The sequence below is a fragment of the Callorhinus ursinus genome, unplaced genomic scaffold, assembly GCF_003265705.2.
Source record: "Callorhinus ursinus isolate GAN/ISIS: 27379988/994484 unplaced genomic scaffold, GSC_fseal_2.0 scaffold27, whole genome shotgun sequence".
In the NCBI taxonomy this organism is placed as follows: domain Eukaryota; kingdom Metazoa; phylum Chordata; class Mammalia; order Carnivora; family Otariidae; genus Callorhinus; species Callorhinus ursinus.
Window position 1 is genome coordinate 8,496,161 of NW_027397089.1, and position 26,991 is coordinate 8,523,151.

The window sequence follows — 26,991 nt, forward strand, 5'->3', positions numbered from 1 at the left end:
CTTGTTGTATGTAAGTTTACAATCTTTTATCTTCCTTTGAATTAAGCCTTATATATGCTAATGTAGTAAGTCTCTTCTTTCTAGTGTCCTTTGTCTTAAAGCTATTTTTTAAATATTAATATGCCTAAATGACTTTATTTTGGTTAGTATATATGTAATTGGGTCTTGAGACAAAATACCTCTCAGTTCTTATGTTTTAACTTTTACTATCTTTAATTTTTTATTTATTTTTATTATGAAGTACAGCTGATATACAATGTTATATCAGTTTGAGGAGTACAACACAGTGATTTGACAATTCTATATATTACTCAATGCTCACCACAGTAAGTGTAGTTAACATCTGTCACCATACAATGTTCTTAAAATACTATTGACTATATTTCCTATGCTCTACTTTTCATCACTGTGACTTATTTATTTTATAACTGGAATTTTGTACCTCTTAATCCCCTTTACCTATTTTGCCAATCCCCACAACCCCTCCTCTCTGGCAACCACCAGTTTGTTCTCTGTATTTGTAAGTCTGTTTTTGTTTGTTTGCTTTGTTTTTCAGATTCCACATATCAGTGAAATCATTTGGTATTTGTCTTTAACTGTCTGACTTACTTCAATAATACCTTCTAGGTCTATCCATGTTGTTGCAAATGGCAAGATCTCACTGTTTTTTGTGGCTGAGTAATATTCCATTACACACATATACACACAGTTATGCAGATATATGCATTATACACATACATATATATGTACATACACACAGTTATGCAGATATATGCATTATACACATACATATATATATGTACACACACACACAACTTTATCCACTCATGTACTGGTGATCACTTAGATTGCTCCTATGTCCTGGCTATTATAAATAATGCTGTAATAAACATAGGGTGAATTTATCTTTTCAAATTAATGCTTTCATTTCTTTGGATAAATATCCAGAAGTGGAATTACTGAATCATATGATATTTCTATTTTTAATTTTTTGAGGAAACTCCATGCTGTTTTCCACAGTGGCTGCACCAATTTACATTCCCACAAACAGTGCACAAGCATTCCCTTTGTTGCCACGTCCTCACAAACACTTGTTATTTCTTGTCTTTTTGATACTAACCATTCTGACTGGTATGATATCTCATTGTAGTTCTGATTTGCATTTCCCTGATGATTAGTGATGTTGAACATCTTTTTATGTGTCTGTTGGCCATCTGTATATCTTCTTTGGAAAAATGTCTATTCAGGTTCTGTGCCCATTTTTTAAAGCAGATTTTCTTTTGGTGGTGAGTTGTATGTGTTCTTAATATATTTTATGTATTAACCCCTTAGCAAATACATCACTTGCAAATATCTTCTCCCATTCAGTAGGTTGTCTATTCATTTTGTTGATGGTTTCCTTTGCTGTGGAAAAGTTTTTTATTCTGGTGTAGTCTATAAAATATATATATTTTTTGTTGTTGTTGTTTTTGTTTATCTTGCCTGAGGAGACATATCCATAAATATGTTGCTAAGGCCAATGTCCAAAACTCCTTTTAGAGGAGTTTTATGGTTTTGGGTCTCACATTTAGGTCTTTAATCTACCTTGCGTGGGGGGGGGGTCCACCTTGAGCTCATTATGGTGTGTTGTCTAAGAAAGTGGCCCAGTTTCATTCCTTTGCATACAGCTGTTCAGTTTTCTCAACACTATTTATTGAAGAGACTATCTTTTTTTCATTGTATATTCTTGCCTCCCTTGACATAGATTAATCAACTATGTAACTGGGTTTATTTCTGGGCTGCCTATTTTGTTCCAGTGATCTATATATCTAACAGTACCATACTGTTTTAATTATTATGAACTCTGTAGTATATCTTGAAATCTGGGATTGTGAAACCTCCAGCTTTGTTGTTCTTTTTCAAGATTGCTTTAGCTATTCAAGGTCTCTTGTGCTTCCATACAAATTTTAGAATTATTTGTTCTAGTTCTGAGAAAAGTACTATTTGTATTTTGATGGGGACTGCATTAAATCTATAAATTGCTTCTGACAGTATGGACACTTTAACAATATTAAATCTTTCAATCCATGAGCATGGTCCATCTTTCCATTTGTTTGTGTTTCTTTCAATTTTTTTCATCAAAGTCTTACGAGTTTTTAGAGTGTAGGTCTTTCACCTCCTTGATTTAATTTATTCCTAAGTATTTTATTTTTTTTGGGTGCTATTGTAAATGGGATTGTTATCTTAATTTCTCTTTCTGCTACTTCATTATTAGTGTATAGAAACACAACAGTTTTCTGTATATTAATTTTACATTCTGCAACTATACTGAATTCATTTGTTAGTTCTAACAGTTTATCAGTGGAGTCTTTAGGGTTTTCTATACATAGTTATGATGTAATCTGCAAATAGTGAATTCTACTTCTTCCTTACCAATGTGGATGACTTTTATTCATTTTTCTTTTCTGATTGGTGTGGCTAGGACTTCTAGTACCATGATGAATAAAAGTGGTGAGAGTAAACATCCTTGTCTTATACTTAATATTAGAGGGAAAGCTTTCAATTTTTCACCACTGAGTATGATGTTAGCTGTGGGTTTTTCATATATGGACTTTATTATGTTGAGGTATGCTCCCTCTAAACCCACTATTGAGAGTTTTTATCATAGACAGATGTATTTTGTCAAGTGCTTTTTCTGCATATGATTTTTCAACCTCCCTCTTGTTAATACGAGCTATCACACTGACTGATTTGTGAATAATGAACCATCGTTGCATCCCTGAAATAAATACCACTTGGTGATGCTGAATGATCCTTTTAATGTATTGCTGAATTCGGTTTACTAATACTTTGTTGAGGATTTTTGCATCTATGTTCATCAGGGATACTGGCCTGTACTTTCCTTTTCTTTTCTTTCTTTCTTTTTTCTAGTGTCTGGTTTTGCTATTAAGGTAATAAAAGCTGGCCTTGTTGAATGAATTTGTAAGTTTTTCTTCCTCTTCTGGTTTTTGGAATAGTTTGAGAAGAACAGCTATTAGCTCTTTAAATGTTTGGTAGAATTGGGGGTGGAGCAAGATGGCGGAGGAGTAGGAGACCTAGATGTCGTCTGGTCTCAGGAATTCAGCTGAATAGGGATCAAACCATTCTGAACACCTACGAACTCAACAGGAGATCGAAGAGGAGAGTAGCAACAACTCTCTGAACAGAGAAGCGACCACTTACTGGAAGGTAGGACGTGCGGAGAAGTGAATCCGGGGCGATATTCGGGTGGATAGACGGCAGGGGAGGGGGCCTCCGTCGGCCGCTTCTGGCAAGTGATAGAGCCACGGGGCACAAAATTGGACCTTTTAGAAGTTGGCTCGGCTGAGGGACATCGCTGCAGTGGCTAAGCAGGGGGTGGAATCCTCCCGGGACAGTGTGGTCTCAGGACCCTTGGGGTCACAGAAAGACCGGGGGGGCCTGAGTGTGCCAGAGCTCCCAGGTATCAGAGCGGGGAAGCCGGCTGCAGAGACAGAGCCGAGGCGCGGGCTCTCAGCTCGGGGTTGCCATAAACTGTGATCCGCGGCCCAGTCGGGCCACTGCTCCTCCAGCAGGGACCCAACAAGCGGCAGAGCCGGGAGACTCCCCTTCCTTCCCGGGGAGGAGCGGCGCGGGAATGCACCGCAGGGATCTACTGGGTTTGGAGACTCCACACGGGGGTCGGGTGCCAGAGATAGAAACGCTCGGTCACAGGCCGGGTGAGCACGGAGTGCGGCCGGAGACCAGGGAGACGGGAGTGACTGCTTTTCTCTGGGGGCACACTGAGGAGCGGGGCCCCGAGTTCTCAGCTCCTCTGGGTGGAGACTGGGAGGCCACCATTTTCGCCCTGGTCCTCCAAAGCTGTGCCGAGAGCTTGCAGGGAACAAAAGCTCCTGAGAGCAAACCGGAGCAGCTTCCTTAGCCCGGACCAACAAGGGCGGGGCAATTCAGCCTCCGGCAAAGACATTTGGAAACCACAGCAACAGGCCCCTCCCCCAGAAGATCAGCCTGAACAGCCAGCAAGCCAAGACCAAGTTTACTGATCAAGGAGAACGGGAGAACTCCAGCGCTTGGGGAATACTGCACATAGAATTCATGGCTTTTTTTATCATGATTCATTAGTTCATTAAAGTTAATTTTGTTAACTGTTTTTTTCTTTTTCCCTTTTTCAACCAACATCTTATCAATCCCTTTTTTAAAAAAATTTTTTTTTTTCATTTTTAGAGTCATATTTTATCCCTTCATAGTAGTTACCCTTACTTTTGGCATATATATATAAGTTGTTCTCTCTTTAAAATTTTGAGATACAGTTTCTTCTAACAGATCAAAATATACTCTAAATCACTAGTGTATGGCTTTGTTCTAGTCTCCTGCCTGATCACATTCTCTCCCTTTTTTCTTTTCTTTTTTTTTTTAAATCTTCTTTCTTTTTTCAAACAACTGATCAATTCCTTTTATAAAATCTTTTATACTTCTCATCTTTACAGTCATCTTCCATCCCTTCATTGTATCAACCCTTATTTTGTACATATATGTCTTTCTTCCTTTAAAATTTTAGGAGGCACTTTTTTCTAACAGACCAAAATACACCCAAAATCTAGTGTGTGGCACTGATCTATGCACTAGCCTGATCATATTTGATCATATCCTGCTTTTTTTGTATTGTTCTGTTTTTGTTTTTATCTTTTTTTTTCTTTTTTCTTTCTTTCCCTTTCTTTTCCCCTGGTTTCAGGTCTTTTCTGATTTGTATACAGTATATTTGCTGGGGACGTTGTTAACCTGTTAGCATTTTGTTCTCTCATTCATCTATACTCCTCTGGACAAAATGACAAGACAGAAAATAATCACCTCAGCAAAAGAACAAGAGGTAGTACCGTCAGCCAGGGACCTACTCAATACGGACATTAGTACGATGTCGGACCTAGAGTTCAGAATCATGACTTTAAAGGTACTAGCTGGGCTTGAAAAAAGCGTGGAAGTTATTAGAGAAACCCTTTCTGGAGAAATAAAAGAACTAAAATCTAACCAAGTCGAAATCAAAAAGGCTATTGATGAGGTGCAATCAAAAATGGGGGCACTAACTGCTAGGATAAATGAGGCAGAAGAGAGAATCAGTGATATAGAAGACCAAATGATGGAAAATAAAGAGGCTGAGAAAAAGAGAGATAAACAACTACAGGATCATGAGGGCAGAATTCGAGAGATAAGTGATACGATAAGACGAAACAACATTAGAATAATTGGGATCCCAGAAGAAGAAGAGAGAGAGAGGGGCAGAAGGTATATTGGAGCAAATAATAGCATAGAACTTCCCTAATGTGAGGAAGGAAACAGGCATCAAAATCCAGGAGGCACAGAGAACCCCTCTCGAAATCAATAATAATAGGTCAACACCCCGACACATAATAGTAAAACTTACGAGTCTCAGAGACAAAGAGAAAATCCTGAAAGCAGCTCGGGAGAAGAGATATGAAACCTACAATGGTAGAAATATTAGATTGGCAACAGACCTATCCACAGAGACCTGGCAGGCCAGAAAGGACTGGCAAGATATCTTCAGAGCACTAAATGAGAAAAATATGCAGCCAAGAATACTATATCCAGCTAGGCTGTCATTGAAAATAGAAGGAGAGATAAAAAGCTTCCAGGACAAACAAAAAACTAAAGGAATTTGCAAACACGAAACCAGCCCTACAAGAAATATTGAAAGGGGTCCTCTAAGCAAAGAGAGAGCCTAAAAGCAGCATAGATCAGAAAGGAACACAGACACTATACAGTAACAGTCACCTTACAGGCAATACAATGGCACTAAATTCATATCTTTCAATAGTTACACTGAATGTAAATGGGCTAAATGCCCCAATCAAAAGACACAGGCTATCAGATTGGATTAAAAAACAAGACCCATCGATATGCTGTCTGCAAGAGACTCATTTTAGACCCAAAGACACCCCCACATTGAAAGTGAGGGGGTGGAAAACCATTTACCATGCTAATGGACACCAAAAGAAAGCTGGGGTGGCAATCCTTCTATCAGACAAATTAGATTTTAAATCAAAGACTGTAATAAGAGATGAAGAAGGACACTATATCCTACTTAAAGGATCTATCCAACAAGAAGATCTAACAATTGTAAATATCTATGCCCCTAACATGGGAGCAGCCAATTATATAAGGCAATTAATAACAAAAGCGAAGAAACACATTGACAACAATACAATAATAGTGGGGGACTTTAACACCCCCCTGACTGAAATGGGCAGACCATCTAAGCAAAAGATCAACAAGGAAATAAAGACTTTAAATGACACACTGGACCAAATGGACTTCACAGACATATTCAGAACATTCCATCCCAAAGCAATGGAATACACATTCTTCTCTAGTGCCCATGGAACATTCTCCAGAATTGATCACATCCTAGGTCACAAATCAGGTCTCAATCGGTACCAAAAGATTGGGATTATTCCCTGCATCTTTTCAGACCACAATGCTGTGAAACTAGAACTCAATCACAAGAGGAAAGTCGGAAAGAACTCAAATACATGGAGGCTAAAGAGCATCCTACTAAAGAATGAATGGGTCAACCAGGAAATTAAAGAAGAATTAAAAAAATTCATGGAAACCAATGAAAATGAAAACACAACTGTTCAAAATCTTTGGGATACAGCAAAGGCAGTCCTGAGAGGAAAGTATATAGCAATACAAGCCTTTCTCAAGAAACAAGAAAGGTCTCAAGTACACAACCTCACCCTACACCTAAAGGAGCTGGAGAAAGAACAGCAAATAAAGCCTAAAACCAGCAGGAGAAGAGAAATAATAAAGATCAGAGCAGAAATCAATGAAATAGAAACCAAAAGAACAGTAGAATAGATCAACGAAACTAGGAGCTGGTTCTTTGAAAGAATTAACAAGATTGATAAACCCCTGGCCAGACTTATCAAAAAGAAAAGAGAAATGACCCAAATCAACGAAATCATGAATGAAAGAGGAGAGATCACAACCAACACCAAAGAAATACAAACAATTATAAGAACATATTATGAGCAACTCTATGCCAGCAAATCAGATAACAAGGGAAGAAATGGGTGCATTCATAGAGATGTATCAACTACCAAAATTGAACCAGGAAGAAATAGAAAACCTGAACAGACCTATAGCCACTAAGGAAATTGAAGCAGTCATCAAAAATCTCCCAAGAAACAAAAGCGCAGGGCCAGATGGCTTCCCAGGGGAATTCTATCAGACATTTCAAGAAGAATTAATACCTATTCTCCTGAAACTGTTCCAAAAAATAGAAATGGAAAGAAAACTTCGAAACTCATTTTATGAGGCCAGCATTACCTTGATCCCAAAACCACACAACGACCCCATCAAAAAGGAGAATTACAGACCAATATCCTTGATGAACATGGATGCAAAAATTCTCACCAGGGTGCCTGGGTGGCTCAGCTGGTTAAGCGACTGTCTTCGGCTCAGGTCATGATCCTGGAGTCCCAGGATCGAGTCCCGCATCAGGCTCCCTGCTCAGTGGAGAGCCTGCTTCTCCCTCTCCCTCTTCCTGCCTCTCTGCCTACTTGTGCTCTCTCTCTAGCTCTGTCAAATAAATAAATAAAATCTTTAAAAAAAAATTCTCACCAAAATACTAGCCAATAGGATCCAACAGTACATTAAAAGGATTATTCACCACAACCAAGTGGGATTTATCCCTGGGCTGCAAGGATGGTTCAACATCCGCAAATCAATCAACGTGATACAATACATTAACAAAAGAAAGAACAAGAATCATATGATCCTCTCAATAGATGCAGAAAAAGCATTTGACAAAGTACAGCATCCTTCCTTGATCAAAACTCTTCAGAGTATAGGGATAGAGGGTACATACCTCAATATCATAAAAGCCATCTATGAAAAACCTACAGCGAATATCATTCTCAATGGGGAAAAGCTGAGAGCTTTTCCCCTAAGGTCAGGAACGCGGCAGGGATGTCCACTCTCACCACTGCTATTCAACATAGTATTAGAAGTCCTAGCCACAGCAATCAGACAACAAAAAGAAATCAAAGGCATCCAAATCGGCAAAGAGGACGTCAAACTCTCACTCTTTGCAGATGATATGATACTGTATGTGGAAAACCCGAAAGACTCCACCCCCAAACTGCTAGAACTCATACAGGAATTCAGTAAAGTAGCAGATATAAAATCAATGCACAGAAATCAGTGGCATTCCTATACACCAACAACAAGACAGAAGAGAGACAAATCAAGGAGTCGATCCCATTTACAATTGCACCCAAAACCATAAGATACCTAGGAATAAATTTAACCAAAGAGGCAAAGGATCTGTACTCAGAAAACTATAAAATACTCATGAAAGAAATTGAAGAAGACACAAAGAAATGGAAAAACGTTCCATGCTCATGGATTGGGAGAACCAACATTGTGAAGATGTCAATGCTACCTAGAGCAATCTACACATTCAATACAATCCCCATCAAAATACCATCCACTTTTTTCAAAGAAATGGAACAAATAATCCTAAAATTTGTATGGAACCAGAAGAGACCCCGAATAGCCAGAGGAATATTGAAAGAGAAAAGCAAAGCTGGTGGCATCACAATTCCGGACTTCCAGCTCTATTACAAAGCTGTCATCATCAAGACAGTATGGTACTGGCACAAAAACAGACACATAGATCAATGGAACAGAATAGAGAGCCCAGAAATGGACCCTCAACTCTATGGTCAACTTATCTTTGACAAAGCAGGAAAGAATGTCCAGTGGAAAAAAGACAGTCTCTTCAATAAATGGTGTTGGGAAAATTGGACAGCCACATGCAGAAGAATGAAACTGGACCATTTCCTTACACCACACACAAAAATAGACTCCAAATGGTTGAAAGACCTAAACGTGAGACAGGCGTCCATCAAAATCCTAAAGGAGAACACAGGCAGCAACCTCTTTGACCTCAGCTGCAGCAACGTCTTCCTAGAAACATCACCAAAGGCAAGGGAAGCAAGGGCAAAAATGAACTATTCGGACTTCATCAAGATAAAAAGCTTTTGCACAGCAAAAGAAACAGTCCACAAAACCAAAAGACAACCGACAGAATGGGAGAAGATATTTGCAAATGACATATCAGATAAAGGGCTAGTATCCAAAATCTATAAAGAACTTATCAAACTCAACACCCAAAGAACAAATAATCCAATCAAGAAATGGGCAGAAGACATGAACAGACATTTTTCCAAAGAAGACATCCAAATGGCCAACAGACACATGAAAAAGTGCTCAACATCGCTCGGCATCAGGGAAATCCAAATCAAAACCTCAATGAATACCACCTCACACCAGTCAGAATGGCTAAAATTAACAAGTCAGGAAACGACAGATGTTGGCAGGGATGTGGAGAAAGGGGAACCCTCCTACACTGTTGGTGGGAATGCAAGCTGGTGCAACCCCTCTGAAAAACAGTATGGAGGTTCCTCAAACAGTTGAAAATAGAGCTACTATATGATCCAGCAATTGCACTACTGGGTATTTACCCCAAAGATACAAATGTAGGGACCCGAAGGAGTACGGGTACCCCGATGTTTATAGCAGCAATGTCCACAATAGCCAAACTGTGGAAAGAGCCAAGATGTCTATCGACAGATGAATGGATAAAGAAGATGTGGTATATATATACAATGGAATATTACGCAGCCATCAAAAGGAATGAGATCTTGCCATTTGCAACGACGTGGATGGAACTGGAGGGTGTTATGCTGAGTGAAATAAGTCAATCAGAGAAAGACATGTATTATATGACCTCACTGATATGAGGAATTCTTAATCTCAGGAAACAAACTGAGTGTTGCTGGAGTGGTGGGGGGTGGGAGGGATGGGGTGGCTGGGTGATAGACATTGAGTAGGGACTGTGCTATGGTGAGCGCTGTGAATTGTGCAAGACTGTTCAATCACAGATCAGTACTTCTGAAACAAATAATGCAATATATGTTAAGGAAAAAAAAAGAAGAAGATAGTAGGAGGGGAAGAATGAAGGGGAGTAAGTCGGAGGGGGAGACGAACCATGAGAGACGATGGACTCTGAAAAACAAACTGAGGTTTCTAGAGGGGAGGGGGTTGGGGGGATGGGTTAGCCTGGTGATGGGTATTAAAGAGGGCACATTCCGCATGGAGCACTGGGTGTTATGCACAAACAATGAATCATGGAACACTACATCAAAAACTAATGATGTAATATATGGAGATTAACATAACAATTAAAAAATTAAAAAAAATGTTTGGTAGAATTCACCTGTGAAGACATCTGGTCCTGGACTTTTGTTTGTTGGGATTTTTTTTTTTTAATTACCAATTCAATGTTGTTATCAGTAATCTGTTTGTTCAGGTTTCCTATTTCTTTCTGATTCAGTTTTGAAAGATTTTATGTTTCTAAAAATTTATCTATGTCTTCTAGGTTGTCCAACTTGTTGGCATACAATTTTTCATTCTATTCTCACATCTTTTATATTTCTGTGGTGGCAGTTGTTATTTCTCCTCTTTCATTTCAGACTTTTATTTACCTGAGTTTTCTCTCTTTTTTTTCTTCCAGAGTCTGGCTAACGGTTTGACTATTTGATCTTTTCAAAGAACCAGCTCTTATTTTCATTGATTTTTTTTTCTTTTTAGTCTCTATTTCACTTATTTCCACTCTAATTTTTATGATTTCCTTCCTTCTACTAACTTTGAGCTTTGTTTGTTTCCCTAGCTCCTATAGTTGTAAGGTTAGATAGAGATTTTCCTTGTTTCTTGAGGTAGGCTTGTATTTGTATTAACTTTCCCTCTTAGAACGGTTTTTGTTGTGTCCCAAAGATTTTGAACAGTTGTGTTTCCATTTTCATTTGTCTCCATGTATTTTTTTTTCCTCTTTGAGTCTTCACTGACCCACTGGTTACGTAGCCTCCATGTGTTTGGGTTTTTCCAGTTTTTTTTTTTTCTTGTAATTAATTTCTAGTTTCATACTGTTGTACTCAGAAAAGATGTCTGATTGATTTTAATCTTCTTAAATTTATTGAGATTTGTTTTGTGTCCTAACATGTGATCTATCCTAGAGAATATTCCATGCTCATTTGAAAAGAATGTGTATTCTGCTGTTTTGGGGTGGAATGTTCTGTATATATCTGTGAAGTCCATCTGGCCGAATGTGTGGTTCAAAGCCAGTTTCCTTACTGATTTTCTGTCTGGGTGACCTATCTATTGATATAAATGAGGTGTTAAAGTCCCCTACTATTATTGCATTACTGTCAATTTCTCCCTTTAAGTCTGTTAATATTTGCTTTTGGATTGAACCCTTTTTATCATTACATAATGCCTTTCTTTATCTCTTATTACAGTCATTGTTTTAAAGTCTATTTTGTCTGTAAGTATTGCTACCCAACCTTTTTTTTTTCCACCTCCATTTCTATGGATTATCTTTTTCCAACCCTTCACTTTCAGTCTGTAAGTGTCTTTTGATATGAATTCTTCTCTTATAGGCAAGATGGGTCTTTTTTTTTTTTAATCCATTTTGTCACCCTATGTTTTTTGCTTGGAGTATTTAGTCCACTTATATTTTAAGTAATTATTGATCAGTATATACTTACTGCCATTTTGTTAATTGTCTTCTGGTTATTTTTATAGTTCTTCTCTGTTCCTTTCTTCTTTCGTTCTCTTCCCTTGTGGTTTGATGACTTTCCTTAGTGTTATGCTTGGATTCCTTTCTCTTTATTTTTTGTGTATCTACTATGGAATTTTGATTTGTGGTTACTATGGGGTTCATATATAACATCCTATATATATAGCAGTCTATATTAAGCGGATAATCACTTAAGTTCGAACACATTCTAAAACACTAAATTTTTACTCCAACCACCTTTTATGTATATGATATCGTATTTTACTTCTTTTTGTGTATTCTTTAACTAATTTTTAAGGTATGATTGATTTTTACTGTTTTTGTGTTTTAACCTCCATATTGGCTTCATACATAGTTTTTATCAGTGAATTTTTTTTCCTTTCATAATTTTCTTTCTAGTTATGATCTTTTCCTTCCACATAAAGAATTCCCTTTAACATTTCTTGTAAGGCCAATTTAGTGGTGGTAAACCCCTTTGTTTGGGAAGCTATCTCCTTCAATTCTGAATCATAACCTTGCTGGGTTGTAGGTTTTTTACTTTTAGCACTTTGAATATATCATGCCCCTCTCTTCTGCCCTGAAAAGTTTCTGCTGAAAAATCAGCTGATACCCTTATGGGGTTTCCTTTATATGTGCTTGCTTTTCTCTTGCTGCCTTTAATATTCTCTCTTTATCTTGACTTTTTGCTATTTTAATTATTATGTGTTTTTGTGTGGACATCCTTGGGTTCATTTTGTTTGGGGGCACTCTGTGATTCCTGACCTGGGTATCTGTTTCCACTCCCAGATTAAGGAAGTTTTTCTTCAAATTATATCTTCAGATAAGTTTTCTGTCCCCTTTCTTTTCTTCTTCGGGGGCTCACTATAATGTGAATGTTATGCTTGATGATGTCACTGAGTTTCCTTAATCTATTCTTATTTATTATTATTCTTTTTTCTTTTTGCTGTTAAGGTTGGTTGCCTTCCATTATCCTGTCTTCCAAATCTTTGGTCCATTCTTCTGCATCCTCTAATCTGCTGCTGATTCCCTCTATATATTTTTAATTTCAATTAGTGTATTCTTCAACTCTAACTGGTTTTTTTTTTATAGTTTCTATCTCTTTGTTGAAATTCTCATTGAGTTCATCCACTTTTTTCTCAAATCCAGTGAGTACCTTGATGATCATTACTTTGAATTCTTTATCAGGCTTGTAAAAGGGACAATTACTGCATAAGTTGGTTGCAAAGAATATGAAAGAAAATCAAATGCCTTTATTTTCCCTTCTTTAACAATTAAACTTAAGTCCACAAATATAATTAGGCCAAAATGCAAGAAAATTTCATTGAATGTGAAAGCCTAGGATTTTTAGCATTGTTTTAACATATGTGTGTGCTACAAAGTATTTAAGGAAAAATAAAAAAATGTCAGTATTAAAAGAAAGTCTCTGTCTTTGCACAGGGCACTGCCAGCTTCTTAACAGTGTATCTGCCAGAAATGTCTCTACAAAATGCTAAGGTGTCATGGAGCAGGGTGACTTTTCTCAATCCTGAACAAACGTGACATGTTTCCAATATAAACTAGCATGACATAAAATAAACTTGTTTAGTTGCTCAAAGACAAAGAAGCACTAAGCACCTAACATGGTGCTGAAAACAATTTCCTTTTAATATATATTTGCTAAATGATGGACTTAAGATGCAAATGTAAGCTATAACCCACATTATTGGCTCTTTTGATGTAGGTGCTTATGCCCTCATCATGTTCCAAAAGGGTTAAGGCAACTAAAAAACATGCATAAAAATGATGAAGATAAACTGAGACTAACTAAGAAGAAAAGTTGCAACACTGTAGGTGAACAAGATGGAGCGAGTAAGCATGTACTTGACAACTTCATCTGCGCTGTATAGTAAGATTTAAAAATGCACATATTATCTTTCTATTGAAGGACCATGCTATTTGTTGCATTTTTCTTTTCTAAAAGTAGTCAGAATAAACAGTAAATAGGATTTTTCCTAATGAGGGGTCTGGGAATTAGGAATCTATGTTTTGGCTCAAGAAAACATCTTTAGTTCCACAAATTGTTGTTTAGGATAAACAACAATAGAGCAGAAGGCAGTGCAGACTCTAGTCTGAAGATCAGTAAAATCTGGGGGGAGAGAGAAAATAAGTGTCTTTACAGATTTATTTAAGCATGGGGGAATAATAATAAGTACAAGTATACCTGCAAGTTGTATTATGGGACCAAATAAACAAAAAACTAGAAATCTATATTTAATACAAGCAAACAAAAACCACAAGAGGAAGCATAAACCACTTTATCTCCGATTCCCAGAAAGTCCACTTACCTATCGCTTGAGCTAAGGCTATAACAACCTCCTGGCAAGTTGTAACTTCGGTGACCCCACAAACAATCCTCTGAACTCCATCCACCCATACTTTAAGTTCCATGGTGCAACCAGCCAGTCACCCAAGGGCCCTGAGACTGGTCATCAAGGTGTCAGGTCATGTCGCTGGCTATGGAAATATGGGGAAGGCAGTCTTGTGTAGTCAGCTAAAAGGAGGAAAAAACATTTTTAATAAAATGAGTCTTCAAATTTCTTCTATTAAGTATTATGCAAAATAAATCCTACTACCATTAATGACCATGTACATACTTATTTTATAGAACAGAATTCGGTAGCATGAATACAACTACAGTCACTTCTTCATGATATTGTTTCATATTACTATAATTTTCATAATTATATTTTTAATCATAAAGTAACTCTAAGAAATCAAAAAGCAACTCTAAGAAATCTTACTTACTTGACTAAGCCCTATTGTTCAACATATAAGCTATTCCTTTTTAAAAAAATTTTTTTATTAACATATAATGTATTATTTGTTTCAGGGGTACAGGTCTGTGATTTATCAGTCTTACACAATTCACAGCGCTCACCATAGTACTTACCCTCCCCAATGTCCATCACCCAGCCACCCCATCCCTCCCATCCTCTCTACTCCAGCAACCCTCAGTCAGTTTCCTGAGATTAAGAGTCTCTTATGGTTTGTCTCCCTCTCTGGCTTCGTCTTGTTTCATTTTTCCTTCCCTTCCCCTATGATCCTCTGTCTTGTTTCTCAAATTCCTCATATCAGTGAGATCATATGATACTTGTCTTTCTCTGACTGACTTATTTCGCTTAGTATTATGCTATTCCTTTCTTTTAAAAAAAAAATCTCATTAGGATCATTTGTAAGGTTAAAAAAAAGTTTTTGTCATTTTTTTAAATAATAAACCAGTTGAACCAGTTTCCCTAGCCTTGCCAGCATTTGTAAATCTATCTTCATAACTCCATTGCATTCCTTTGTTTATTGTGTCCCTTGCTTCCCTCTCTTCCCCAAAAGGGCTGAGTGTCCTCTTCAACACTCAAACTCCAACACCAACCACAGTATAAGGCATAGGTGTGCAGAAAATATTAGTTGATGGAAATTAATTCCTTTACTGGCTGACAACTTCCCCATGTATGAACTGCTTGTCCTTTTCTCATTTATTTAACTGAGGTTTGATAGTATTCTTAAATTACAAGAATTATTCTAATTATATAAACCTCAACTTGTTGTTACACTTGCTGTTTCCTCATTGATTTTTTTGTTTAGCTGCACTATATATATATGCCAAGCAGAAATTTTTACATTCTCACACAAACCCAAATGCCTTGATTTCTTGTATTGATTAGAATGTTATTAGCTGGTTAAAAATCAATTGCACACAATTCTTTTTCCTGTAGGTTTTTAAAATCTCAGCTCTTCCTGTGTTAAAATTTTAATCAATCTATGATTTGTTTGTCCATTGTCCTATGGTCTTCTTATTTTTTTGTTGGTTTTTGAAAAGAATGCTAAAGTTTATGAGATGTAATAAACATTGATTTGATTAAAAGGAACATTTAAATTTATTTAAAAGTCGACAATGGAACTGGTGTTTCAGGATTAATGACTTATTGATTTAAAAAACACTAAAAACGTGTCTAGTAAAACAGTATTTACTACAAACAATAACATAGTCCTTGTGCATTTTCTTAAAGGACCTAAGGTAGTTCTAGGCCACCTGTCACCCGTGTGTATGAGACAGAACACACATAAGTGAAGGAGAATAAACCTATTGCTTTCTCCAGAGAAGGTACAAAAATAGTTTTTGTCATCCTGAAAACAAGGGAAAGGACTGACTGTTTCCCAGTGTGTCGATTTGGCTCCCTCTGCCTACACATTGAAGTGCCAAGGTGGTTTCATAAACCCTCTATATGCCCAGAAGGAGGGCCACTTGCCTCTGACAAGCTAATTTCCGTAACTGTGTTCCTCAGTTATGACATCCTGTGAGATGCTAAAGTTTCTGGGGGGCAGGGGGAAGGGTTCCAAAGCCAAAGAAATGTTGAGAAATCTTGCAAATAAAGTTTAACAAGTTTCTTTACAGTTAGACTACTCTGAGCATTTAATAGGCTGTTGCACACTCAAATTTCAAATGAGAGGTTTATATATGCTACTGTCCCCAGTCCATTTAAAGACCACTTAAGGAAAGGAAACAGAAGAATTCTGACTTAAAACAAGATCTTTCTCCTTCTCCGTCAGCTGCTCTATTTACTAAAAATAGAATATGTATTATTCCTCTTGGAATAAAAGATTAAAAAATGGCCAAACATTAATATATTGCACTAAATTAATATATTAAAATTAAATTATTTTATTAAATAAAAAACTCAGCTGAGTTTAAAAATCTAAACTGAATTAAAATCTATTTAATACCTAGTCCATTATTTTTCATTAAAAGATCTTAAACTTGGGAAACCTGGCAAGAAAGACAGATCTCATTAAAGGCCTCCTCCCCCCAAAGAAACCTGTCATTTAAAAGAAACTTATGAGGTTCATTTTTAAGTTCTATAAAGGTTTTAGTATATCACATTTTCTTATCTTCAATTATCATTGTTTTACCTCAAACTTTTAACCATTAAGTGAATACAAAGGAACACAGAACACAGGTACATCTGTTAAATATTACAGAGTATAATAACGTTATGGGAAAACACTGAGCATAAATAATATTGCTTAGTTGGTATCAACTTGGAGGGTATTTATCCTCTTGATCAGAGACTTCCTACCACAGCTCATCACACAGAAGACCAGCATCTGCATTTTTCTTTTAACACCATGAATATTATCTTTCAAACTTAAATCCTTAAGGAGAGTAAAAAAGATGCCTTAATAGATCAGATCAGGGGCATCTGGGTGGCTCAGTCAGCTAAGCGTCTGCCTTCAGCTCAGGTCATGATCCCGGGGTCCTGGGATAGAGCCCCACAATTGGGCTCCGTGCTCAGCAGGGAGCCTGCTTCTCCCTCTCCCTCTGCCCGCCTGTCTGCCTACTTGTGATTTCTCTCTCTCTCTCTGTCAAATAAATAAAATCTTAAAAAAAAAAAAATAGATCAATGAACCACATGGTCCAAAATTTTATTTCTAGCAGAGCCACTATTTTCAAAATATGGCTTCTGTCAATTTGAGACTGTACTAACAATCATCCCCCTAGCTTCCCTAAAAATCACGGTGTTATTCATGAAAGTCATTTGAAGAAACTGTCTTCTCGGTAGAAGCCCCTACTACTCCCTTCTGTTCTATCGTCCAGAGTCCAACTCCTATGGCTCTGCTCCCAGCCCCAGAACTAGACTAGAGGGAAAATGGAAGTCCTACACTGTAGGTGCGTATGGTGGATTGCTCATCATTGGAACTAAGGACTCAAGAAGCTAAAGGGCTTTGGCATCTCAGTTGGAATTTGGAATAAATTTTTCCATGGAAACAATGATGTAGGTAGAAGTAAGGTTCTATTGCAAGGGCATTATATTATAGTTCTTATTGTTTTTACCATAAGGTTTCTATATTCAAATCATTATTATTTTAATTTTTATAATGAAAAATTAGGTTTATTCAGTAACATCCTACTGGGAACAAGTGTTCTTTAGTTAAAAACTATTTATTATCTTGAAAGCCTATTGGAATTAAGCATCTGCATTTGTGGAGACATATTCCCCCAAGAACAGTGCTTTAATAAAACAATTTTAGTCAATCCTCATTATTCGTGGGTTATTTGTGAAGTCACCCACTCACTAAAATTTATTTATAACCCCAAAATCAATCTTTATGGCACTTTCAGAGTCATTCAAAGACATGTATATAGCAGTGAAAAATTTGAGTTGCCTGACCTACACATTCCCAGCTGAGGTTGTAACGAAGCAATACTCTGCCTTCTTTCATGTTTCATACTGCCGACAAGTTATCTTTTTTCAGTGTATTTAGTGCCATGTTTTGGCATTTTTGTAGTTTTTGTTGGTGATTTCACTGTTGAAAATGTCTCCCAAGCATAGTACTGACACCATCTAGTGTTCCTAAAGTACAAGAAGGATGTGACTTATGGAAAAAAGTACGTGTTGTTAGGTAAGTCTTGTTCAGGTACGAGTTAGAGCGCTATTGGCTGTGAGTTTAATGGCAATGAATCAATAATATACGTCACATAAGGCATCTTTCGACAGAAAAACACATAAAACAAGGTGATATACTGATCAGTTGATGAAACTATTGTGACCAAAGGTTCTCACAAATAACAAGAATTGACTCCCTACTTTAAAATGGTATAACTTCCTTGTGATGGCTACCATCAAGCTACTAAGCAAACTGCATTACTCCCTGGACACTAGACACAAGCATACAGGTGGCTTATTGCCAATTTTTACACTTCTTTCATGTCCAGTTTTGTTCAATATCTGTGGTTATTGCATATTAAAGCATTCTTGACAGAAACAGCATACAGATAAAATGTGTTATAATAAAATCTTCACAATCAAGCTAGCTACTTTAATTAAAAAAACACTGATGCTAGCCACTAGTTCTTTTGGCATCATACAGAAAGAGATTCTGCACAATGAACACTGTGTATTCTGAACAGTACTTATTAGAACTAATAATCAGATACCCAACCCAAATTCTCTTTTGTACAGAAAACTAGTTAAAAAATAAAATCTAGGGGTGCCTAGGTGGCTCAGTCGGTTGGGCGATCGACTCTTGGTTTTGCTCAGGTCATGATCTCAGGGTCATGGGATTGAGGCCTGTGTTGGGCTCTGTGCTCAGCGGGGAGTCTGCTTCCCCCTCTTCCTCTGCCCCTCCCCCTGCTTGCAAATGTGCACTCTCTCTCAAATAAATAAATCCTTAAAAGAATAAAAACTAAAGGGAGTTTAGATTACCTCATTCTAAAACTAATTTGATGTGAGAATTAAGTGAAGTTATGGAGAACAACTGTTATGAACTAAAAAAGTATTAACCTTTTAATGTTCAAATGGTTACTGAGGTAAGGAAAAAAAATGGGTACTTCTTGCCTGTGGGAGATGGAAAAGTAACCAAAGATAAAAACAAATAACAACAACAAAAACCACCTGGAGAACATGACAGGATGAAGCACAATAAGAGAAGGAGAGAGTGAAAACACATTAGGAAGGAAAAAGTGGGTAAGAAAACAGATTTTGGTAGGTACAAGTAACAGTTTCTGGAAAACTGCCTCAGATGCCAGTCATAGGTTACTTGCTCCTGAACAGCAGTGTTCAGGTGACGCATGTTTACAACACTCTGGTTTTGTATTTTGGAAACCCAGTTAAATGTTCAGTTGCTTGTAGCAAACCCATTATTTTGCGGTTCTGCAAATGGTGTCACAGAAAATAGGTTGTCGTAAAAGGTACACAATGTTAAACAGTGGGCACTAAGGAAGAGGACTCCAGCGATATCAATAAAAGCCTCCCCAAACGAGATATTGAAAACAACAGTTCTATGACATGCACCACGGAAATAAGGCTCCCCAGTCTAACAATTTTGGGAAACACTTCAAAACACATTGTCTCTGGGAGACCATGTGCAGCAAGATACTCCACAGCTGAGAAACTGGTTAAACTCTGTTAAACTAGTACTCAGTGACTTAGCAGGGAGGGCGAGACAGTGGAAAAGAGGCACAACACCTATAAAATACCCCGTTGAACTACAGGATACAAATGACCAACTTCTGAAGATACCCTGTATATAACATGAGACTTCTGCTAGCCCTTTAATGTATTTTGAAACACCCAGGAGTGGTGATAGATACACTGTGTAAAGCTGTACTTGCAGGGACAATATAGAACAAATGAGAAAGTTTATAGCTTTTCTCTTTCTCTTATATGAAGTCTTAACTGTCACGATTAAGCAATGTCTTCTAAAGATGGGTTTTGTATTTTTCTTTTTCGAGAACTGTCTTAAGTCATAGGATTTTTGCTTTGATAGTATGTTTTTAAAAGTTCACAATGCTAAGGAAGATTTGCATATTAATTATTAAATCCAGTAAACCCATGCTCTTTCCTCTACTATTCATCATCCTTAGGTCACAGCATTCAAACACATGCGGTGATTTAACATTTCCCAAATTTAACATGTTCAAGTGACCATTCTGCAATTATGGTGACGAATGGCGTGAGTACTTACTATCTGCTAAGCATGGTGTATTGTGTCCAACTTATTCCCCATGATACAATTCAGTGAGTTAGGTATCATTAGCCTCATTTTAAATATGAGAAAAGTGAGTCTCAGTTTAAATAAGGTCACAAACCTAGGAATTTAGGGACATATATTCCAAATTGGGATAAGGAAAGAAATTATAGCATGAGTAAGGCAGACTTCTCTAAAAGGATTCAATGTACCCAAATAAATGTTCTTAAAATGTTCCAAGCTACATTAAGAAATCTCATCTACCATCACTTGAAAATTTATTTTTATCAATAAACAATGATCAGACAACATGTACAAATTTTCTGTTCTAGGAGAAAGAAAAGAGTAAACCAACTAAATCCTGTTAAGAAACTATAGTTTTAATTCAGAGAACCTATGATAAATAACTGCACATGTCAGCAAAATGAGTGTCTCATGATCATGTTCATCTTTCAGTACTAACAAATTATTCCTCCAGTTTTTGAAAATTACACCCAGATTTATTTTTACAGATTCTAAAATAAATATGTCTGCATATTTGTGATAATTTTTAACTCTTGCCTTAAATACAAACCAAAGCTTCTTAGAGATTTCTGGTATTTTAAGTTCACACCATTAAAAACTACTTTTTGGAAAAAGCCATTTTTTTCAAGGTAACACTGATTAGTGGAAACAGAATATACCAAGGTTCAAATCCTGAGTCTATTACTTACTGTGTGACTTAAGTCAAGATGTGTAACTTTCCAAGAGGCATTTGCGAGAAATGAAATGTCTTTTTAAAATGTACTTAGTGCAGGGTTTGGAACAAAATATGGATTCAACAAAAGTTAGTTCTGTGTATGGAAATAAAAATTATAACTTTCAAAAATTAGAAATTTCTTTATTATAGGAAAAATCAATATAAAAGCAAAATTTCAGAACTACTATTACTATTTTAATAAGAGCATCTAAAAATAAAGACATTTTAGGTTATTACACCATGTGCCTTAAGGGCAGCCAACATTCTCAAAGTTTTTAAATCAAGATTATAAATGATAACTGGGACTAGCATCCATATTAAGAAATTTCAATTACATCTGGTATAAACATGATACAAATCAAGTTAAAGTTACTGGTATAAAAAATACTGATCCTGCTGAACTACCTTTCTCTCCTTAAAAAAGTAAACTTTTAAAATGGATATAGCTAGTAACTTTAGTTTTTTATTTAATATCAAATTTGGTGCTATAAGAGCCATTGCCTTCAGTTGAGTTTCTTATTCTAAGCCCACCTTCAGATAGCTTATTGAGGACAGTATTTTTCTAAATCATATATAATGTTAAACCCATATCTGTGACTTTGAAATGGAAACTTCTCCTATACACAGAGGTGTTAACCAAATGCTCACAAAACAGTATCAAGAATCTTTTGGGAATACAGTACTTCACCAAACTGATTTCTGAACTAAAAATTTGGGTAAACTTTCATCTGTTAATTAAAGCTCCGAGCAGGAACACAGGATTTCTATGTAATAAATATAATTTTAAGAGGAAGCAAAATCTTTACAACTGCCCATTTTAGAAAATGAAGAGATGTGTTTCCAGCAACCAAGGCTAGTCTCAATAGCAAACTCTACTTCAAAATAATTCCTTCTACCAGTCTAATATACTGACACTACCAGAAAGTAATTTCTTGCCTATTCCCCTCAAAATGGTTACCATTTGTACAGTCATTCTAATATCCTATGGATACACAAGGCCATGTTTACTAGACTGAATTCCTCTTTGACTTCTGGTTGACAGGACATTACTGGATCAAGTGTTCTGACTGGGAATTTAACCTGGAACATCATACCGTGAAAAGAGGCACAGGAGAAGATACAGAGGGGCCAGGGAGCCATGGTGGCATGAGACGATGGCCACTTAGTAGGTATGAAGGGATGTCATAAAAGTGATGGAAATGAATGAAGGCCAATACACAGAAACAGCCATCACTGTAAGCCAGTTCCTGGTGGTCACAGTCTCTCTAGTGGTAGTAGCCCTGAGTCAACTTTAACTTCTACACAAGTGCCAGTAAGATCCCAGCACATGCCTCTTCTTTCACTCCTTCCTTTCTACCATTCCATCCTTACCATATTCTTCTTCCCAAGTCACAAGCCAACCAACAACACCCCAAAATACACTTGGCTCTATCTGGCAAAAGTTTTAACAAGGAAGCTGTGGATTCCTTGCACTGGAGAAACCGGAGAGGGACGGGCACATGGTGGTATTTTCTCTCTAGCTAAAGGTCAATCATTTCATAGAGTTCACCAAAACCAAATGGATAAGATATCTTGCCTTTCAGAGCTAGCAACTCACTGGTCACCAACCAGTATAATCATTTTACTGAATACAGAAGATTGAGGCCTGGCCAGTTTACATCATTTGATCAAGATCACATGGATAGATGTTAGCCAATATTTGGAATAATATCAGATTATTCTGAAAATGGATATTAAATATATTTACATATACTGAAATAAATTAACTGCCCAGTATAGAAGATGTTGAAGGAGTTGTTCCTATAAAGAATTCTAGTTAAAATAGGCCATAAAATGGGCGTTACCACTGATATTAAAATAGGAGTATGAAAAAACTATGTGTTGCTGTTCTTGCTAATTCTGTTACATGTTTATGGAAGGTGGAACAGTGGGGGACCTTAAAATTTAGTTTTACTAGTACAAAATCTCTTAAGAAATATAAAAATAATATACCAGTGGGTTCTATTTCTTGCTGTAGTATTATAAAAAAGGAATATAAAAAGCCATCTGTTTTGCACTTATATCTTCTGTTAGGGTCCCAGTCTACTTTGTGGCCCTTTAGAGATAGTTGGAGGCATGTGTATAGTGACAAGATCTGTGATAGCTTAACTCCTGTTAGAGCTCTAAGGCCTGGCATGAAGGATCACATTCTCAAAGTCTTAATGCAAAAAAACCCTGAACTCTGGCCTCAAGTAAATTTGTGCCTTTTACTATATGTGCTATTTTAAGGTTCTCATTCATAATCATTAGAAAACTGGCAGGGAGCAATGTTATAATGTACTTTAAAAAAAATTACTGAACACTTGGTTACATTTTAAATGATAGATGTAAGTGCAAACAGATATGTGATATTTCTCCCTGAGCAGATGCACTTTGGTATTTTCATTGTAAACCAACCCTTCAAATAAAAACACATCTTTGTTACTTGCATAACAACAAGAATAAATAGCTAATATAGACTGAACTCTTACTTTGTGATAGATGAAAAGTTAACTACTATATTTAATCCATTCAATAGCCATCTATATTTCTATGTGATATGAATAATTTTGATACAAATGAGGAAATGGAGGTATATAGAAATTAGTAATTCATCCACAGTCACTCAGCCGGCAAGTGGCAGATCCAAATCTGATAATGCTCATAGGAACTACTAAAAAGTTACTTATATTTATGAAATAAAGTTATTAGTAAAGTTTGCCAGGACTTTGTAATCACCAGTCCTGGCTCAGGAGAGAAAGTAATCAAGTAGATGTGACCACAGGATGTAGAAATTCCAATACTATGAAGCTGAATGATATAGTTAGCCTAATTACTGCCACAGAGCTGAGAAGAAGCAAGGAGCTGATGTTCAATAATCATATCAGACTTAGTAAGGAATACATGATCCCTGAAATTCCTGCTGGAAACTGCTCCTCCCACCTCTCCCTTGTCTCAATGAAGCAGGAATCGAGCTGGGGTCTAAATTCAAATGTTATCAGACCCCCAAAGCCCAAGTTCTTTCCACTAGAACAAAGTATCTGCAGGGCAGAATCATCTTCTTCTCCACATTGAATAGATACAGGCTATTTCATGAATGATTGTTGTCCATTTGAGTGATAGCAAATTGTGTTGTGGCCTTATGGTCATCATTGAGGTATAATGAATCTATTTCCTGAATTTAGTATTTATGACATTCTGTGATGAAACCTGCTGTTTTACTTCATAGTGGATAAAAATAAATTTATTTTTTATTCACGAAGCCAAGATCACTACAGACTTCTCATTCATATTTTTATAAATACTGAGCCTATCAATTCTGACAAAGAAGTCCATTTTTATATTTACAATGAAATAAGTGTAAACTTTTCAACAAAACAACATTTTGACTTACGGTTACAATGGTAACTTTAAATAGCCAAACTTTATGTCAAAACATGTTCCTCTGAAGGCATAGGAAATTAGTATTTCTAAGCTAAATTAGTACATAAACATTTGAAAGACAAAAGAATTTTGGGAGGAAATGCTACTGAAATTAATACATACAGTTAAAGAAAATGTGAGTGCCTGATTCCTGGGTCAAAGTAGTTGCCACACTATAAAACTTGTACTAACTTCAATTTTAGATTTGAATAATACAGTATATAACGTGGAACAGTTCAAATATTTCCCAAAATTTCATTACTATACTTACTCAGTTGGTAAAGTACTAAATGCTTTAAGAGTATGGAAGCCAGATATTATATTTGGCAAGCTAAACATGCATGATCCCTAAGAATCTTTATTAAAGTAGGATTACTTCGATTCAAAGAAAATTAAAAAGTATGAACAATGTGAAAAGCCAGTTTTCCCGTAATCTTTAAGAGTCAAGAAGAATTTTGCTAATTCTTTTTATTTCTTGAAGAAAAATCTAAGTTAAATAATTAAATCCCTAGATAATATGCAAAAATAGGTGCATCTTTTGGTGATTTTTTCAAGTACTAGGTATCTTCCATTGTAGAATTTTAATAGAGAGGTTAATTATTCAGTGTAATGTAACACATAATGCTATTATTCCAAACTGCCACACTTTATTCCTCATATTATCTTTAGATGCCATTCTCTTTAAAGAGATACTAAGTGCCGCTCTGCATTTAGTTGGGGGAAGTTTTGGACTTCAAATAACCTAGGAAGTGTTGCACTGTTTTGTGGGCATTCAGTATTACTGGAGAAGACAGATGCTAAGTTTGAGATGTGTGCTGTGACACTTCAGGGCAAAAGGCATGGTACTTATTGTAAATATTACCAGTGATGCTGACTGAAGGGGTATTCTACTTGACAATATTCTATTTAAAGAACTGGGCTTCGGCTGAGTCCCTGCCCTTTACTGTGAACTAGCGGAGCCGGGTGAAGGTGGCTACAACCTGTCAGTCAGTAGACAGACTGAATGAGGAAAGCTTTAACCTAGAGCACATGAATAAATATAAATGGCGCAACTGTAAGGCACAGCAACTAAAGCAATTAACTTTATAACTTATATATACTTATACTTATATATAACTCATATATACTTATACTTATATAAGTATATATAACTATATCCCAATATACTTTCCAAATTAAACTGCTTGCTTCGGGGGAAAAAAACCCCTTAGTCTTTGTTATGTTTAAATACATTTACTTATGTTTCATTAGTATATCTGATTTCCACAATGTGTTTACATCTCAACAAGCCCTACATTTTCAGAGTAAAAAGCAAAGCTCAAGCAAGCACTGCTAATCCAGCAGTTATCTTGGCAAAGACACTTGTAGAACTATCACCCCATTGAATGAAATGGGTCAAAAAACAGGCCAAGGATTACTCCAGTGATCGCCAAAACCTACCCCTTGCCTCAACGAGTTGCAAAGTGGGAGCAAAGGATCCGCAAGATAATAACTGTCACTATTTAGATAGAAAGGGGCTTTCTAGGGAAAGGGAATGAAATAGTGGCCCTGCTTAGCAGTTAAGAAAAATGGATTTTTAGAGAAACATTTAATTGAAATGTAACATTTCAGAAATTTTAAGTCTGACAAATTTTCACAAAGCAAACACATCTGTCTAATGACTTTTTAAGACCAAAAAGAACCCCTCGCCTCGTCCTGAGCCCTTCCTAACAGGCAACCATTATTCTGACCTCCATCATCACAGACTAGTTTCACCTGGTTTTGAATTTTGTATAAATGAACTGCATCATAGGAAGTGGTGTCTGGTTTTGTTGGTGCACCAGTATGTTTGCTGAGCTTCATCCATGCTGCTGTGCATAGCAGTAGCTCATTCTTTCTCACTGCAGTCGAGATTTCCATTTTATAAATAAACCCCAATTTGTTCATTTGCTTAGGGTTGATAGACACTAGGGTTGTTTTCAGTTTTTGGCTATTACAAATGCTGCTTTGAACACTTGTACTGCATTCCGCGGCTGCCTTCCAGCTGACCCCTCTTCCTTCCTATCCTACCTCTTCCCTTGCATGTCCATTTGGTACATTACTGCTAGAGAAATCTTTCTTAAATACAAATTTGATCCCACACCCCTGCTCAGAATCTTCCAAAGGCTCTCTACTGCCTTCGGATCCAAAAAAATCTGAAAAATCTATAAAATCCAAGCTCCTCACAGGACACTGATGTACTCCTTCTTGATCCTCTTGCAACTCTCCCAGTTGCCCTCTACCATTATGCTAAGACATTGCGGTTCATTGAATACGTCATTCTCTCTGGCATCTTTGCCCTGTATAAGCTATTCTTCCTCCTTGGAAAATACTTTCCTGACTCCTGCCTCCTTCTAGGCATCTTTCCCCCAATCTCTTGGCTCCTCTTCTGATCTGAAGGTGGCCACTCTCTGTTCTTCAAAAAGCATAATGTTTTTGTTTTATCATGGCAACTCTCACAGAGCTTTATCTGCTTGCTCTTCTGATTCCTGTACTACCTCTTGAACCCTTCAGCACAGTGGCTGATACATAGTGGGCGCACCATGTGTGTTTGCTGGATAACACAGGTCCTAACTGTACAGGACAGAAACTGACAGTTTACATTTACCTGGGGGGAAAAAAAAGCACAGTACTAATC

At 36.8% G+C, this 26,991-nt stretch overlaps 1 protein-coding gene across 3 annotated transcripts in view; it reads right to left on the reverse strand.

The window, feature by feature from the left end:
* RASSF8 (Ras association domain family member 8) overlaps window positions 1–26,991 on the reverse strand; it is a 121,065-nt gene that overhangs the window by 14,684 nt on the left and 79,390 nt on the right. Inside the window, exons 1-2 of one of the 3 annotated variants that reach the window (XM_025879915.2) lie at window positions 17,348–17,421; window positions 13,981–14,186 (exon numbers count right to left, since the gene is read on the reverse strand). In XM_025879915.2, coding sequence (XP_025735700.1) covers window positions 13,981–14,083 — 103 coding nt within the window. In that variant the 5' untranslated portion in view covers window positions 14,084–14,186; window positions 17,348–17,421. Of the gene's footprint in view, window positions 1–13,980; window positions 14,187–15,936; window positions 15,993–17,347; window positions 17,422–26,991 lie in introns of those variants that run through there. The other 2 variants (XM_073877827.1, XM_025879917.2) reach the window with 2 other exon arrangements.